General features: G+C 39.7%; 1 protein-coding gene across 1 annotated transcript in view; it reads left to right on the top strand.

The window, feature by feature from the left end:
- LOC134755223 (receptor-mediated endocytosis protein 6 homolog) overlaps positions 1–16,088 on the top strand; it is a 61,372-nt gene that overhangs the window by 20,666 nt on the left and 24,618 nt on the right. The window contains exons 7-19 of the mRNA XM_063691747.1: positions 53–159; positions 2,123–2,260; positions 3,355–3,539; positions 4,294–4,411; positions 5,060–5,201; positions 6,069–6,172; positions 6,953–7,058; positions 7,795–7,918; positions 8,993–9,093; positions 9,637–9,738; positions 13,077–13,150; positions 14,849–14,972; positions 15,835–15,929. Coding sequence (XP_063547817.1) covers positions 53–159; positions 2,123–2,260; positions 3,355–3,539; positions 4,294–4,411; positions 5,060–5,201; positions 6,069–6,172; positions 6,953–7,058; positions 7,795–7,918; positions 8,993–9,093; positions 9,637–9,738; positions 13,077–13,150; positions 14,849–14,972; positions 15,835–15,929 — 1,520 coding nt within the window. The remainder of the gene's footprint in view (positions 1–52; positions 160–2,122; positions 2,261–3,354; positions 3,540–4,293; positions 4,412–5,059; positions 5,202–6,068; positions 6,173–6,952; positions 7,059–7,794; positions 7,919–8,992; positions 9,094–9,636; positions 9,739–13,076; positions 13,151–14,848; positions 14,973–15,834; positions 15,930–16,088) is intronic.

Raw genomic sequence — 16,088 nt, 5'->3', positions numbered from 1 at the left:
AGCAACTTCTGCTGCTGACTGTACAGAAAATAAGTAAATCTTTTTCTTACAGATAACATTCCTGAAGCGAATATCCTCAAAGCTGAACAACAATACGCCGAGCGTGACGTCAGAGGAGATGTCCAGCGGCTCGGGGCCCGCCGACGCTACTGCTTATAGGTAAATAAATCACTACACCTTACCAAAGATAGATATAACTCCGTAATAGATGGATACAGTCTAAGGAAAAAACGTGCCTCGAAAATCAAGAAAATTCGACACTCGATCAGAGGGCGCTACTAGCTTTGGCCTACTGTAGTATAGATGGCGTTGACGGTTTCGTTTGTTATTTAAGAATTTTAACGTATATCAGTGAAAGAACATGGGTCAAAATCATAAAAATAATTAATACAAATAAAAAAAATCATTTATCCATATTTAAATACATTTTATCGTATTTTTATAAATCTTCATTTTTAGTTTTAAAGTGTCTCGACAGATGGCAGTGAATTTACTGGGGTTACAAAATTTACTATGACAGTACCGCTCTAGTATAAGTTACTCTATGACCTTACAAAACAAAGTCAAGGTTAAGGTTTGTTAAGGTTTTGTGTAACCCGTGCGAAGCTGGGGCGGGGCGGGTCGCTAATGTAATGGTAGATTGTTAACCAAGGGATGAAAGGCACCCATTTCTGTTGAGGTAGTTTGGCACTCGAACGCATTGAGTGCGCCAATAGTCCGAGACTGAAATGGTGCCTTTCACCCGAGTTAAAAACTACTTTTCATTTCGAATACGAGGAAAGTAAAATCATAGAGTAACTGATACTAGAGCGGTACTGTCATAGTAAATTGTGTAACCCCAGTAAATTCACTGCCATCTGTCGACACACTTTAAAACTAAAAATGAAGATTTATAAAAATACGATAGAATGTATTTAAATATAGATAAATGATTTTTTTTATTTGCATTAATTATTTTTATGATTTTGACCCATGTTCTTTCACTGATATGCGTTAAAATTGTTAAATAACAAACGAAACCGTCAACGCCATCTATACGATTGTAGGCCAAAACTAGTAGCGCCCTCTGAACGAGAATCAATTTTTCTTGATTTTCGAGGCACGTTTTTTCCTTAGACTGTATCCATCTATTACGAAGTTATATCTATCTTTGGTAAAATACATGTGCATTTAAAAAAAACACGGCTAAGTAGTATTTCTTGGGGGTAGGTACTTTCAACTAACAATTTTGGTAAAAATATCGTGGAGAGTTAATTATCAGAATAGAAATTGTACAAGAAATCCATTTAAAACCAAAATTTTAATTACTTATCGTAAAAAGAATAAAAAAACATAAATAGAAAGTATAGTGCCCTAGAGCATAAACGTATCATTTTCTGCACACTTTTTTAGAACAACAACGACCCACTTTCAGAGCATGATAAATGAAATAGTAGATTGTTAACCAAGGTATGAAAGGCACTCATTCCTGCCGAGGTATTTTGGCGCTCGAACGCAGTGAGAGCGCCAATAGTCCGAGGCAGAAATGATGCCTTTCACCCGAGTTAAACACTCTACTTTTCATTTCGAATACGAGGAAAGTAAAATGCATGTGTTTTTTTAAAAACATTACTAATTATATATTTTTATAGTATTTCTCTAGGGTACTTTCAATTAACAATTTAGGCAAAAGTATCCTTATTTATGGAATGGAGAGTCAAATATCAAGATGGAAATTGTATAACAAATCCATTTAAACTCAAATATCAAGTACTTATCGTAAAAAAAATGTCAAAAATCGTACTTCGAACGTAAAATGCTCTAGTGCAGACACGTATCATTTTCTGCACACGTTTTAGAACAACAATGACCCTCTTTCAGAGCATGAGAAATGAAAAATAATTTGTAAAACTTTTTATCGCATATCTGGACTCTTTTGGGATCACCTCACTCAGACTCACTAGACTTTTCACCAAAAAAAGTGTCACAATATTGTACGTTCCGTTACGTCGGTGACTACTTCTACTTTTGTTGCCCAATCTATAACTATAATTTCCCTAATTACATCCTCAATGCCAGTTTATGAGCACATTTGGGCGATTTTTTATTAATACGTAATTACATAATTAATTTTCATTTCCAGCAGTGAATCTGGCAGCGACACATCCACCTCAGACGCCTGCGCGTCCAGCCTGGCAGCCCTCCTCCAGACCATGGAGCCCAACTACCGCAGCAGGCTGCACGACCTGCTCAGGAAGATGCCGGACTTGAGCAAGCCGAGGTATAACCAGCCTTTACCATTCAACTAGCAGGGTCATTCCTCCACCTCAGACTGCCTTCCTGCAGACCATGGAGCCCAACTACCGCAGCAGGCTGCACGACCTGCTCAGGAAGATGCCGAACTTGAGCAAGCCCAGGTTACACCAGCTTTACCAACTAGCAGTGTCATACTTCTGCCTGCGCGTCCAGTTTAGCCGCCCTCCTGCAAACTATTGAGCCCAACTACCGCAGCAGGCTGCACGACCTGCTCAGGAATATCTGCTTGAGCAAGCCGAGGTAACACCAGCCTTACCATCCAACTAGCAGGGTCATTCCTCCACTTCAGACTGCCTTCCTGCGGACCATGGAGCCCATCTACCGCAGCAGGTTGCACGACCTGCTCAGGAAGATCTTGAGCAAGTCGAGGTACAAACAAACATTACACAATGATGTCACGGTCAACTCACCTACTTTTTGTATTTCTATCCGATTTAGCCGTTCCCTGAGCCAGAAGGCGAAAAATCTCCTTATATGATCATGTTTTTCTAAGAGGCGTTGATATTCGTAGACGTGAAAAAAATATATGTAGTTCTTGAATATATTATCTTTAATAACATAGCTTCCGATACACGAATTATGACACTTCGCTCGATACAATTAATTCCCAAAGTAACCTCTAACTCGGACTTTTAATCCTACTTTACTTGGTTATTTATTATGTGATACTCATTTCAATCATCTGATTTCAATTTCAATAAACAAAAAAAAGAAGAAAAAACAATCTTAACATAAATAGTAATTTCATAGCTTTAGAATTTCGATATTGTAAGGTAACGTTTTAAAAAAAAAAAAAAATCGACAAAATCCGATCAAAATGAACACTTGGCGCGCATGATCTTTCCCGTTCTTTCTTGCGAAATGTGACAGTGACAGCGGCGGCCTTCATTAGATCGTGTTCAAAAATTACTGCTATGTATGTTTTTCTAATAATTATCTGGTGCTTTATTTCATGCATGGTGTGAAATAATTTATTTTAAATAAAGTCAAATACCCTATTGCGGATTTGTATTCGCACACAACTCACAGAACAACTTGTAACCTGCTACGTTCTTTCAGACAATCTCCGCCTCAACCCGCAGACGCGGCAGAGACGCAAAAGAAGAGTATTCTGGCGAAAGTGCCTAAACCTCGGTTGCCTCGCAGCGGCAGTTCGAACACGTCACTCGCGACCGACACCCCGGAACCCGAACCCGAGGTGTACGTCATACAGATGGCTCGTCAGGATGAGAGCGACTACGTCGGTACGTTATAAAAGATAAAACATAAGTAAGATAAACACATAACAAAGATACAGAAACATAGATAAGAGTTAAAGAAAGGCTATTACAGAGTAGACGATTATATAACAGACAAACACGTATGGTCGGATACCTTATCTGTACAGCGAAGCGTGGCATATAAGTTATAATTTTATAGACCTATATATTCAATGTCAACTATTTTTAATTATTCTCTACAATTTTTTGACTTTCAAAAAGTGTTCTGTATGAGTCTATTTTGAATAAAAATATTATGATTATGATAGATATAACTCCGTAATAAATGGATACAGTCTAAGGAAAAAACTTGCCTCGAAAATCAACAAAATTTGCTTCTCGATCAGAGGGCGCTACTAGCTTTGGCCTACTGTCGTATAGATGGCGTTGACGGATTCGTTTGTTATTTAACAATTTTAACGCATATCAATGAAAGGACATGGGTCAAAATCATAAAAATAATTAATTCAAATAAAAAAAATCATTTATCCATATTTAAATACATTTTATCGTATTTTTATAAATATTCATTTTTAGTTTTAAAGTGTGTCGACAGATGGCAGTGAATTTACTGTGGTTACAAAATTTACTATGACAGTACCGCTCTATCCTATTATATCCTCTTTGTTGTGAGTAAGTTGCTTAATAATAGTGTCGCGGGGCGAGGTAATTCGGGTCGGGGCGGGGCGGTGCGTGGCCGTTCTGTATGATAATACTATTTTTTTATTCTGTGGTTCAGGTCTGGTGCCCGAGTCGAAGGTGCTTGAGTGTTACTGCGGGGGCTCGGAGGGCGACGCGGAGGACGCGGGCTCCGCGCTGGCGGCCGCTCCAGGCGCCCCCGTGCAGAAACGGACGAGGTAGGCTATCGGGCCGCCGGTGATGAATAAAACGCTTAAAACTTTTGTTTTACAGAAATAGTCAATCGGGGGTGAATAAGGATGGCTGGGGTAAATAGGAACATAACTTAAAATGTGATTTATCTGATGATATCTTAAAAAATACTTATACAAATTGTGCCATTCGGTTCGAAATAAAACTAAATTTTGGATGATACAATTTGTGTGGGTATTTTTTTTAATTACCAGTAGGCCGAGCACATGACTGTCGCGACAGTATCTCGCCGCGAGATAGACTACCCGTCTTTTACTAACTGTATGAATTAAAGGGGGACGGGTAGTCTATGTCGCGGCGAGATACGCTCGCGCCAATCATGTGCTAGCCCGGCTGGGAAATAACATTTTTAATTTTGTCCGTATTCACCCCAACCATCTCTATTCACCCCGGATGACGGTATATAATACAAATAGATACACAAACACGGATAAAACCCAGAATATTTACAAATAACGAGCTATTTATATATATTTACCTTTGTGATGTGCTTTTGCACAAACCGAACATTTATTGCTCATTGACAGCACAGACAGAACAGTAATTTTTTTTTCCTAGTACATAATATGTACATATAATAAAGCAGTATATTAATAAAACTATGTATATTTCAGATTTTCAGTGTCTCACGATGAGGTGTCGTTAGGCAACACGTCGGATAACTTGGAAGCAGTGTCGGAGGCAGCCTCCAACCACAGCGTGACTTCCAGCTTGGAGCTGGAGACGGAAGACCAGAACGATAATCTGTCCGATATGGTGAGTGCACTGCACGGTACAGGGTGATTTAGAAAACATGAGCAGGATCCCGGTGTCCCACGATGAAGTCTTTAGAAAACACGACGGACAACTTGGAATCAGTGTCGGAAGCAGCCTCCAACCACAGCGTGACCAGCTTGGAGTTGGAGACTGAAGACCAGAACGATAATCTGTCCGATATGGTAAGTGCACTACACAGTACAGGGTGATTTAGGAAACGTGAGCGGGATCCCAATGTCGCACAATGAAGTCTTTAGAAAACACGTCAGAAAACTTGGAAGCAGTGTCGGAGGCAGCCTCACCACAGCGTGACCAGCTTGGAGTTGGAGACGGAAGACCAGAACGATAATCTGTCCGGTATGGTGAGTGCACAGCATACAGGGTGATTCAGGAAACATGAGCGGGATCCCAGTGTCCCCCGATGAAGTCTTTAGGAAACACGTCGGACAACTTGGAAGCAGTGTCGGAGGCAGCCTCCAACCACAGCGTGAGCAGCTTGGAGTTGGAGACCGAAGACCAGAATTATAATCTGTCCGATATGGTGAGTGCACTACACCGATTTATTTAGAACTCGCATCCGATTTACATAATTATCGACCCAAGCGTTATCAATATTTATAGCTATCGACTCATTCTTGAAATAAACATTATTAATAAAGAGTGTTCTTTCATTATCTATTTGCAAAACTGTTATAAGTAATATGGGGCATTTTCTATGAAAAGGGACCTTATTGTCGATGGCGCTTACGCCGCACAGCGTCGCGCGGCATTATATTTATATCGGAGCATCGTTTATAATGGCGTAAGCGCCATCGACAATAAGGTCCCGTTTTATAGAAAATACCACATATTGTGATTTTGACGCAGGTATCGGCCAACGTTAGCGGCCGCGGCAGCCCCAACATCTCTGGTCGTGAGACGCCATCTTCCCAAGTCACAGACGGAGACGCGGCGGGCGAGCCGGCTAGACGGTAACTTTTTTCACTTATTAGGGTTCCGTACCTCAAAAGGAAAAAAAACGGAACCCTTATAGGATCACTCGTGCGTCTGTCTGTCTGTCTGTCCGTCTGTCACAGCCTTCCTCTTCAAAAATACTTGACCAATTAAGTTAAGTTTGTGACCCAAAGACGGACATGTAACGTAAACAAATGAATTTTAAACAGGGCTACTTTTGTGGTGGAAATGAGTAAATTAAAAAATAAAGTTTTTCAAACTATACTAGTTAGTTTTGCTGGGCATTTTCCGCAACTCGACATCCAATGTGCCTATTTTGCGTATATTCAAACTATACTGTGTTACATATCAAATGAAAGAGCTCATTGTGAGAATCTCAATTTTTTTTAATAATTTTAGAAGTTAGGTTAGAAGTTATTCAAGAAAATAGCCAAAAAATTACCAATCCCCCCCCCCCTTTATCTTCGAAACTACTGGGTCTAAAATATTGAAAAAAATACACAAAATTGTTCTTTACCGTATAGATCACAGGAAAACCTATCAGAAATGTGCAGATGAGCGTGAGTCGGACGTAATCACTTAGTTTTTGAAAGGCTTTGGGTTTTTTTAAAGACATTTCACTCACGTTTCACATAAAAAATACATTTTTTAAATTGTGTAATGTACGGAACCCTTGTTTTATTTATTATGCCCTTAACGTGCTGTGACAAGAAGCCGGGATCTTAGAATGATGGTGATTGGGATTTATTTTGACATCATTGTAACTTAAACTTAGACTTACTTATAATATCGTACAGGTTGCCGCAAAACGTGCCCGTCAGCCAGGCGAACAGCGCGCAGGCCAAGCTGCTCAAGCAAACCAGGAACGATATAGAGGACAAGTTCTGCAAATTCGAGATCAAGGTATTTAACTGTGTAATCTTAGAAAATGTCCACTATCCTCCTAAGGCCTAAGGTCCTACCTATAGCACAGGGCGGACACGCTATACATCAAAAATCACTCGCGTTTCTATGTGTGAACGGCACGTCCGTACACGCGTCATGCGTCATAGTGTGAGTAAGTTGCTTAAAAATAGTACTGAGAGCACGCCAGAAGTCCGCCAGATTTCTGTCGCGGGGCGAGGTCATTCCATTCGGGGCGGGGCGGTGCGTGGCCGTTCTGTATGATAATACTATTACTTATTGTGCCTATAGTCTTCAGTTCGATGAAATTTAAACTCTATTCAATGGGAACAGAGTCGCTTTGGCTTTGTTTCGTTTAATTCCAACAACGCAAATCAACTCTATTTCCTACACTATAGGTTCAAACTTCAGTGGCAAATTTTGAATTATTGCAGTGTGATCACGCCATAACCAATGACATTTTTAGGGTTCCGTACCCAAAGGGTCCGCTGTCTGTCTGTCTGTCCGTCTGTCACCAGGCTGTATCTCATGAACCGTGATAGCTAGACTGTTGAATTTTTCACAGATGATGTATTTCTGTTGCCGCTATAACAACAAATACTAAAAACAGAATAGAATAAATATTAAAGTGGGGCTCCTATACAACAAACGTGATTTTTTTGCCGTTTTTTGCGTAATGGCACGGAACCCTTCGTGCGCGACTCCGACTCACACTTGGCCATTTTTTTTATTGTAGAAACTCCTGGAAGGCGACGAAACTGTCAGCATTATGTCTGACACGTGGAGCACTGACGTGCTTGCTTCTGACTCGGAGACCATCGGCGACACCTGCGACCACACGCTGGTCGCCGTTAATCAAAGTAAGTAGACAAACTGACATTTACCTATACTTCCGTGAAAAACATTGTAATCCATACTAGTATTATAGATAGATATATAAACACTTTATTCATTACCACAACTCTCTTCCTCGCGTTATCCCGGCATTTTGCCACGGCTCATGGGAGCCTGGGGTCTGCTTGACAACTAATCCCAAGAATTGACGTAGGCTAGTTTTTACGAAAGCGACTGCGATCTGACCTTCCAACCCAGAGGGGAAACTAGGCCTTATTGGGATTAATCCGGTTTCCTCACGATGTTTTCCTTCACCGAAAAGCGACTGGTAAATATCAAATGATATTTCGTACATAAGTTCCGAAAAACACATTGGTACGAGCCGGGGTTTGAACCCGCGACCTCCGGATTGAAAATCGCACGCTCTTACCGCTAGGCCACCAGCGCTTCATTTCCACATCAATCATGGTAATTACAAAGAGAGATTTATTTAACAGCCAAAATTAGAAGAAAAAACTATTATAATTACACGATATGAACCGATTTAGATGAAACTTAGTATGGGGATAGTTTGAGCTGTGGAGAAGGATATAGAATATTTTTTATTTCCCAAATCATCCCTTAAGGTTGTACATAAAACCGGCCAAGTGCGAGTCGGACTCGCCCACCGAGGGTTCCGTACTTTTTAGTATTTATTGTTATAGCGGCAACAGAAATACATCATCTGTGAAAATTTCAACTGTCTAGCTATCACGGTTCATGAGATACAGCCTGGTGACAGACAGACGGACAGCGGAGTCTTAGTAATAGGGTCCCGTTTTTACCCTTTGGGTACGGAACCCTAAAAATGGGGTGGTAATTTATAGTGAAACAATTTGGGGGTGATAAAAAGGATGGATTTAAAAGCAGATTTGTTTAAAAATCTAGATACCCAAATTACTAATGCAACGCAGACGAAGTCGCGGGCAAAAGCTAGTATTTTTATAAAACACAGCTTTAGCCTAGTCTGTATGGAATGTATGGATTCTGAATATTCTGTGTGGTGCCAAATGTGCCTAACTTATTTTTATTTTTGTGGTACATCTTCATTTTATTGACAGACGTAGTGGCGAACACGAATGCGCCGGACGTGTCCGAAACGGCGAGCGAGTCCGCGTGGTCTATGGACGTTCTCGCGTCGGACAGCGATCGAAACACAGAGGTAAAGTAGATAATAATTTATTTATATTTGAACGTCAAAAAGATTGACAATTCCTGCTTTGGGAGAAAACTTTTTTCTGCTGCGTTACCGTACAAAATGTAACTTTTATCTGATCAAGTTGTTAATTGTATCAAAGATAGATATAACTCCGTAATAGATAGATACAGTCTAAGGAAAAAACGTGCCTCAAAAATCAAGAAAATTTGATTCTCGTTCAGAGGGCGCTACTAGTTTTGGCCTACAGTCGTATAGATGGCGTTGACGGTTTCGTTTGTTATTTAACAATTTTAACGCATATCAGTGAAAGAACATGGGTCAAAATCCAAAAAATAATTAATGCAAATAAAAAAAATCATTTATCTATATTTAAATACATTCTATCGTACTTTTATAAATCTTCATTTTAAGTTTTAAAGTGTGTCGACAGATGGCAGTGAATTTACTGGGGTTACATAATTTACTATGACAGTACCGCTCTAGTATAAGTTACTCTATGATTGTATGTAAGCAAGTTTACGCGTATAACAATAAAGTCTGTTTCAGGTGGACACGGACGACTGCGTGTCGGTCGCGGCACGTTCAGACACGTCTTGGCCGCGGAGGCTTTCGCAGCAGGAGGAACAGGTGGCGATCAAACAAAATCAGGTAAGTTATACACGGTGTTTCATGACCCACTGAAAACCTAAAAACACTTTGTTCAGAATATTGTCTTCGGTTACCGCAATAGTTACTCATGAAATAAAACTATGAAAACGGATTATATCGCGTATATTGAATTTATAATACATCCCGACGTTTAGAACCCTTTACAGCGTTCGTGGTCAACGGGTGACTGAGGAAAAATTACAAAGTGCAAAAATACCCACATACTAAAATAATGAACAATCATAGACTACAAACCATATACATGTATTTTGCATGTACAACCAGCCTTAAAGTTTGTAGTCTATGATTGTTCATTATTTTAGTATGTGGGTATTTTTGCACTTTGTAATTTTTCCTCAGTCACCCGTTGACCACGAACGCTGTAAAGGGTTCGAAACGTCGGGATACTGTATTATAAATTCAATATACGCGATATAATCCGTTTTCATAGTTTTATTTCATGAGTTTGTTCAGAATTGATAGGAGAATCGATTGCGTTACATTTAAAGGGAGTATTATTTTTTTGACATGCCCAGTCTAGAAGTTTGTAATGCAACAATATCAATAACTAGCATTTGACACGTTATTTGTCAATGAGCAACACCCTTAAGGCGGTTCCCTGAGCCAGAAGGCGAAAAATCTTCTTATATGATCCTGTTTTTCTAAGAGGCGTTGATATTCGTAGACGTGGAAAAAATATATTTAGTTCTTGACTATATTATCTTTAATAACACAGCTTCCGATACACGAATTATGAAACTTCGCTCGATACAATTAATTCCCAAAGTAACCTCTAAATCGGACTTTTAATCCAACTTTACTCGGTTATTTATTATGTGATACTATAAATAAAAAAAGAAGTAAATACAATCTTAACTTAAATAATAATTTCATAGCTTTCGAATTTCGATATTGTAGGGTAACGTTTTTAAAATAAATAAAAATCGACAAAATTCGATCAAAATTGACACTTGGCGCGCATGATTTTTCCCGTTCTTTCTTGCGAAATGTGACAGAGACCGCGGCAAACCGACGGAACGGCCTTAACTTGGTAAACCTTACTCGTTGCAGTAAGGTATGCAAATGGTCAGTTAACAGTGTTTACGATGGTAACTAGCAATTGTTTGATGTCACTAAAACCACGAAGCATCTTGTGTAGAATTACCAGTCGAATAGAATTGTTAAGAAAACTAAACAACGATTTTTTTTTAAATATTTATCGTATTAATGAAGATGAGTTCAAAATAAAAATAAAATTTGTTGGGGTGTCTCAGGTTTTCAGTGGCTCAAGTAACACCGTGTAAACTAACCGAGTTATGTTTTCACTAAACTGTTACTTTGGTTTCAGCGGCCCATACAAGAAAATCCAAGTGCGAGTCAGACTCGCCCACCGAGGGTTCCGTACAAATTAAACGGTTTTGTAGGGTTCCGTATCCAAAGGGTAAAACGGGACCCTATTACTAAGACTCCGCTCTCCGTCTGTCACCAGGCTGTATCTCATGAACCGTAATATTTCTGTTGCTACTATAACAACAAATACTAAAAACCGGCCAAGTGCGAGTCGGACTCGCGCACGAAGGGTTCCGTACCATTACGGAAAAAAAACAGCAAAAAAATCACGTTTGTTGTATGGGAGCTCCATTTAAATATTTATATTATTCTGTTTTTAGTATTTGTTGTTATAGCGGCAACAGAAATACATCTTCTGTGAAAATTTCAACTGTCTAGCTATCACGGTTCATGAGATACAGCCTGGTGACAGACAGACAGACAGACGGACAGCGGAGTCTTAGTAATAGGGTCCCGTTTTTACCCTTTGGGTACGGAACCCTAAAAAGTACGGAACCCTCGGAGCGCGAGTCCGACTTGCACTTGACAGGTTTTTTTTTACAAATTTGTAGTTTGAGTTTTTCTCAGGGATCGTTACCGGTATAACTTAAAATCAAAATATCACGAAGCATACGAAATACTCCTTTGATATTGTAGAATGATGTTTAGGTAAGAACAATGAGTTATCAGAACACCTAAATGAAATGGAAAGATATACATAAATAACCGAGATACCGAAATTGAATACCGGTTAATTTGTATGAAATATATGTCGGCGATAGATGAATGATGACGAAGATTAATGATACTCGATGAATGCCATAGCTAAAACGATACAATTAATAAAAATACAAATAATAGGAATGTAGTGAGGTTGACTGCGACACTTTCCAATTCAAATCTCACTGACTGTTCCTTTCAGGATGCCAGCCCCTTTTGGGCTGTCATCAAAATCAGCCAGGAACCAATACATTCAAGCAGCTGTTCGGGTCATTCAAATAACAGTCACTGTATCGCAGCCACACTCAAGCATAGACAACTTCAATACTTGACATTCCATCAAACGCAGCGGTCATAAATCCATAATAGTTGGTCTGCGACACACATATATATATATATATATTCGATACCTGGTTTTCCCTGTACTTGGAGTGTAAGACGATTTTACTTGCCAAATTTCACAGTTCTAGGTTAACGGGAAGTAAATTTAGATTACCGTGAGTGTCGAAATATTACGTTTTTTGCGACATAAACGGCCGTATCTTTTTTTTTTACGTTATTTTAGAAATTTGATTTTTTCACAGCTTCGAGGGGCTGTAGATCTGATTTTATGGCTTTAATTTCAACTCGTTACCACCACGCGTTCCCACGATAAAGGGTCTTGACTGACAGACAGACGGACGGACAACAAAATGATCCTGTAAGGATTCCGTTTTATGTTTTAGTTAGTTTTTTTTTTTAAACAAACAGCCTTTTACAAATATGTCATACAAAATATGCTAAAAATAGGCCTAAAGTTTAATATAAGGGGCATTTTCTATGAAAAGGGACCTTATTGTCGATGTACGCAGCACAGCGTCGCGCGGCATTGTATTTATATTGAAGCATCGTTTATAATGGCGTAAGCGCCATCTACAAGGTCCCTTTTTATAGAAAATACCACATATTACTAAGAAAACTATTACAAAGAATTGTAGATAACTTAATTATAACTAACCGGTTTAGTCTGTGTACTACACGCAAAAAAAATAAGTAAGTAACAAAAGTGATTTATCAGTTTCTACAAAACAGAATTTGCCGAACTTTGGATTTATGGATTTATATTTTTACAGTACATATGGTGCTACTTTCTCGCACTAGTGCGTAAAAGAGCACTTTTCGTGCATATGTCGAAAGTTTAAAGGGCCATATGTATTGTAAAACACGTGCGAATAGGTAATTCGCAACTCGTGTCTATCTAAAACACTCCCTGCGGTCGTGTTTTAATTTATCGTAAATAACTATTACAGCAGAACGGCGCGTACAAAAAAGCAGAAGTGAGCAACAGTCCGAAGCATACGCCGCGTCCCTACCAACCGAACAGGTAAGTCGTGCGTAATAATAATACTTACTTACTCCGTTGGCTCAATGACAAAAATGACACTTGGCCTCCGACACAAGACAGCGCCACTTTTCTCGGTCCTGTGCGACCTCTCGCCATTAGGGAATATTACGCGAAACTCTGCGTAGGGGGCGCGACTACCACAATTTTGAATCTGTGAAACAAGAAAATTTCTTTATCTAACATCTCTGTCACTCTTGCATATTCGAGCGATAAAGAGGCAGATAGCGAATTTTCGGATTCGCGTTTCCCGGTAGGTCCTCTGTAAGCAAACCGCCTTGATGTATCAATGTCATATTTTATTATCTCTGAAAACTTGTCAAAAACCTGTTAAAGGTACAGTATGTATAAGTTACTCTATCCCAGGTAGCAGTGACGTCAGCGACGTCATAATGACGTAATTTATACGTCAAAATGACGTAACGGACGTCATAATGACGTATAAATGCTACCTGGGTATGGTTTACTAAAAAGGCTAGTCCTGCACTCTGGTGGCAGAACATTGCAGTAATATCCCCTATTGGTGACTCGAAGTTCGCGTAGATCCGCCTCCACAGTCTCGCGCCATGCACCATCGTGCGCTTTATGGAATGTTACATATTTTCCCATCACGGAACAATGGTGTTCCGGACCTTTGGGAGGCGTGCGCGGAGCCGAAACCAACACGTAGAGGCCCTTTCGACACTTTAATGAAATGTAAGGGGTACACCGAGCGGATGTACCCTAGCCCGTGTCATGGGACGCACGCAGAGGCAGCACCCACCAGGGTGTAAGGACTATGGCGCCCGGGGCAGTCACCAAATTTGCGCCCCCTGACGACTGACAAAAGTTTCCCTGCTGCTTGGATGGCGCCCGGGGCACTTGCCCCCCCCCCCTAGTTACGCCACTGATTATTATTATTTTGTAATTCGACATTTAGAGATTTTATACATCTCTAAGTAATTGTAACACTTTAGTTTGGATTGATATTTGCAGTGAGTAGGATTTTATAATTATTTACGTGTAAAAGTGCCCTTGTGGCCAATTTGCTGAATAAATGTGCCATTTTCAACCAAAAGGGTACTTATTGTCGATTGTCAGTAAGGCGCTATTTCCATATAGCTTCATTTAGAAATCAACCTTATCAACAAGCGACAATGTGGTACCTATTGGTTTAAAACATAGAGTAACTTATACTAGAGCGGTACTGTCATAGTAAATTTTGTAACCCCAGTAAATTCACTGCCATCTGTCGACACACTTTAAAACTAAAAATAAATATTTATAAAAATACGATAAAATGTATTTAAATATGGATAAATGATTTTTTTTATTTGTATTAATTATTTTTATATGATTTTGACCCATGTTCTTTCACTGGTATGCGTTAAAATTATAAATAACAAACGAAACAGTCAACGCCCTCTATACGAGTGTAGGCCAAAACTAGTGGCGCCATCTGATCGAGAATCAAATTTTCGTGATTTTCGAGGCACGTTTTTTCCTTAGACTGTATCCATCTATTACGGAGTTATATCTATCTTTGACCAAAGATAGATATAACGTTTTAAACGTCACAAATGTTGAAGTTTGAAGTATGTATATAGCTTTAGTTATACCTTTGTATGTAATTTTAGTTTTAAGTTTATCACGAATAAAACATTTGATTGATTGATTGATTGATTGATTGATGTTTTGTAGGTCCGGCAGCGGATACCTAAGCGCCACAGCGCAACTATCGCGCGGCGCGGAGCTGGACCTAGTTTCCACCGCCGCACCCATGTACCCAGAGAACAGGAAAAGCATACTCGTCAATGGATATCCCGTGAGTTATATCAAATTACTAACCGTTTAGGGCCACCCTACACTATCGTCTCCTAAGCGTCGGCGTCTAGTCAGCTCTATGGAAAATGAAAACGAATATAACTAGTCGTAATAGTTATTTACGATACAAGTGCGGAAAAGAGAAAATTCGAAACGAGTGGCGATAAATTAAAACACGACCGGCAGGGAGTGTTTTAAATCGACACGAGTTGCGAATTACTTATTCGCACGTGTATCGTACAACGTTTTACAGTACATATGGCCCTTTAAACTTTCGACATATGCACGAAAAGTGTTCTTTACGCACTAGGGCGAGAAAGTTGCACCATATGTACAGTAAATAACTATTGTATTTGTATTTTTGTATTTATGAAAAATTTACCGATTGTTCAGTCTGTCAAGTGCGGATGTTGCAACTGGCACTAAGGGTCGGTTGCACCAAACCGTCTGTCACCGTTTTACCGTTCGCAAAATTTTATTGTATGGAAAGTTTCATAGCTCTCTGCTGCTTGACGTTAATCAGTCTGTTAATTAAATAAATAATAAATAAATAAATAGATATTATAGGACATTCTTACACAGATTGACCAAGTCCCACGGTAAGCCCAAGGAGGCTTGTGTTATGGGTACTCAGACAACGATATATATAATATATAAATACTTAAATACATAGAAAACACCCATGACTCGGGAACAAATATCTGTGCTCATCACACAAATAAATGCCCTTACCGGGATTCGAACCGAGGACCATCGGCTTCACAGGCAGGGTAACTACCCACTAGGCCAGACCGGTCGTCGGTGGTTCGTGGAATTGTGGTTGGTGCAAGTGGCGCTAAGTGTCACGTATATTTTTGCCATAGGTGATGACTTGCTACGCGACGTCGGCGCCCGAGAGCCCCGGGGCCGCCGCGCCGGCGCCCCTGCCCAACTTATTCGACTACAATCCGCAGAACGGGTAAGATTGTTTAAGTCTGCACACAAATTTCAATGACCCAACGCTTTATTGAATTAAAATGTTTGATATCGGTTTATAAAAAACCGGACTCGCGCACTAAGGGTTCCGTACCATTACGCAAAAAACGCCAAAAAATCACGTTTGTTGTATAGGAGCCCC

Source organism: Cydia strobilella, chromosome Z (assembly GCF_947568885.1).
Source record: "Cydia strobilella chromosome Z, ilCydStro3.1, whole genome shotgun sequence".
NCBI lineage: Eukaryota > Metazoa > Arthropoda > Insecta > Lepidoptera > Tortricidae > Cydia > Cydia strobilella.
The sequence above is the reverse complement of the archived record's forward strand: the minus strand, read 5'-3'. Positions and strand labels throughout refer to the sequence as shown.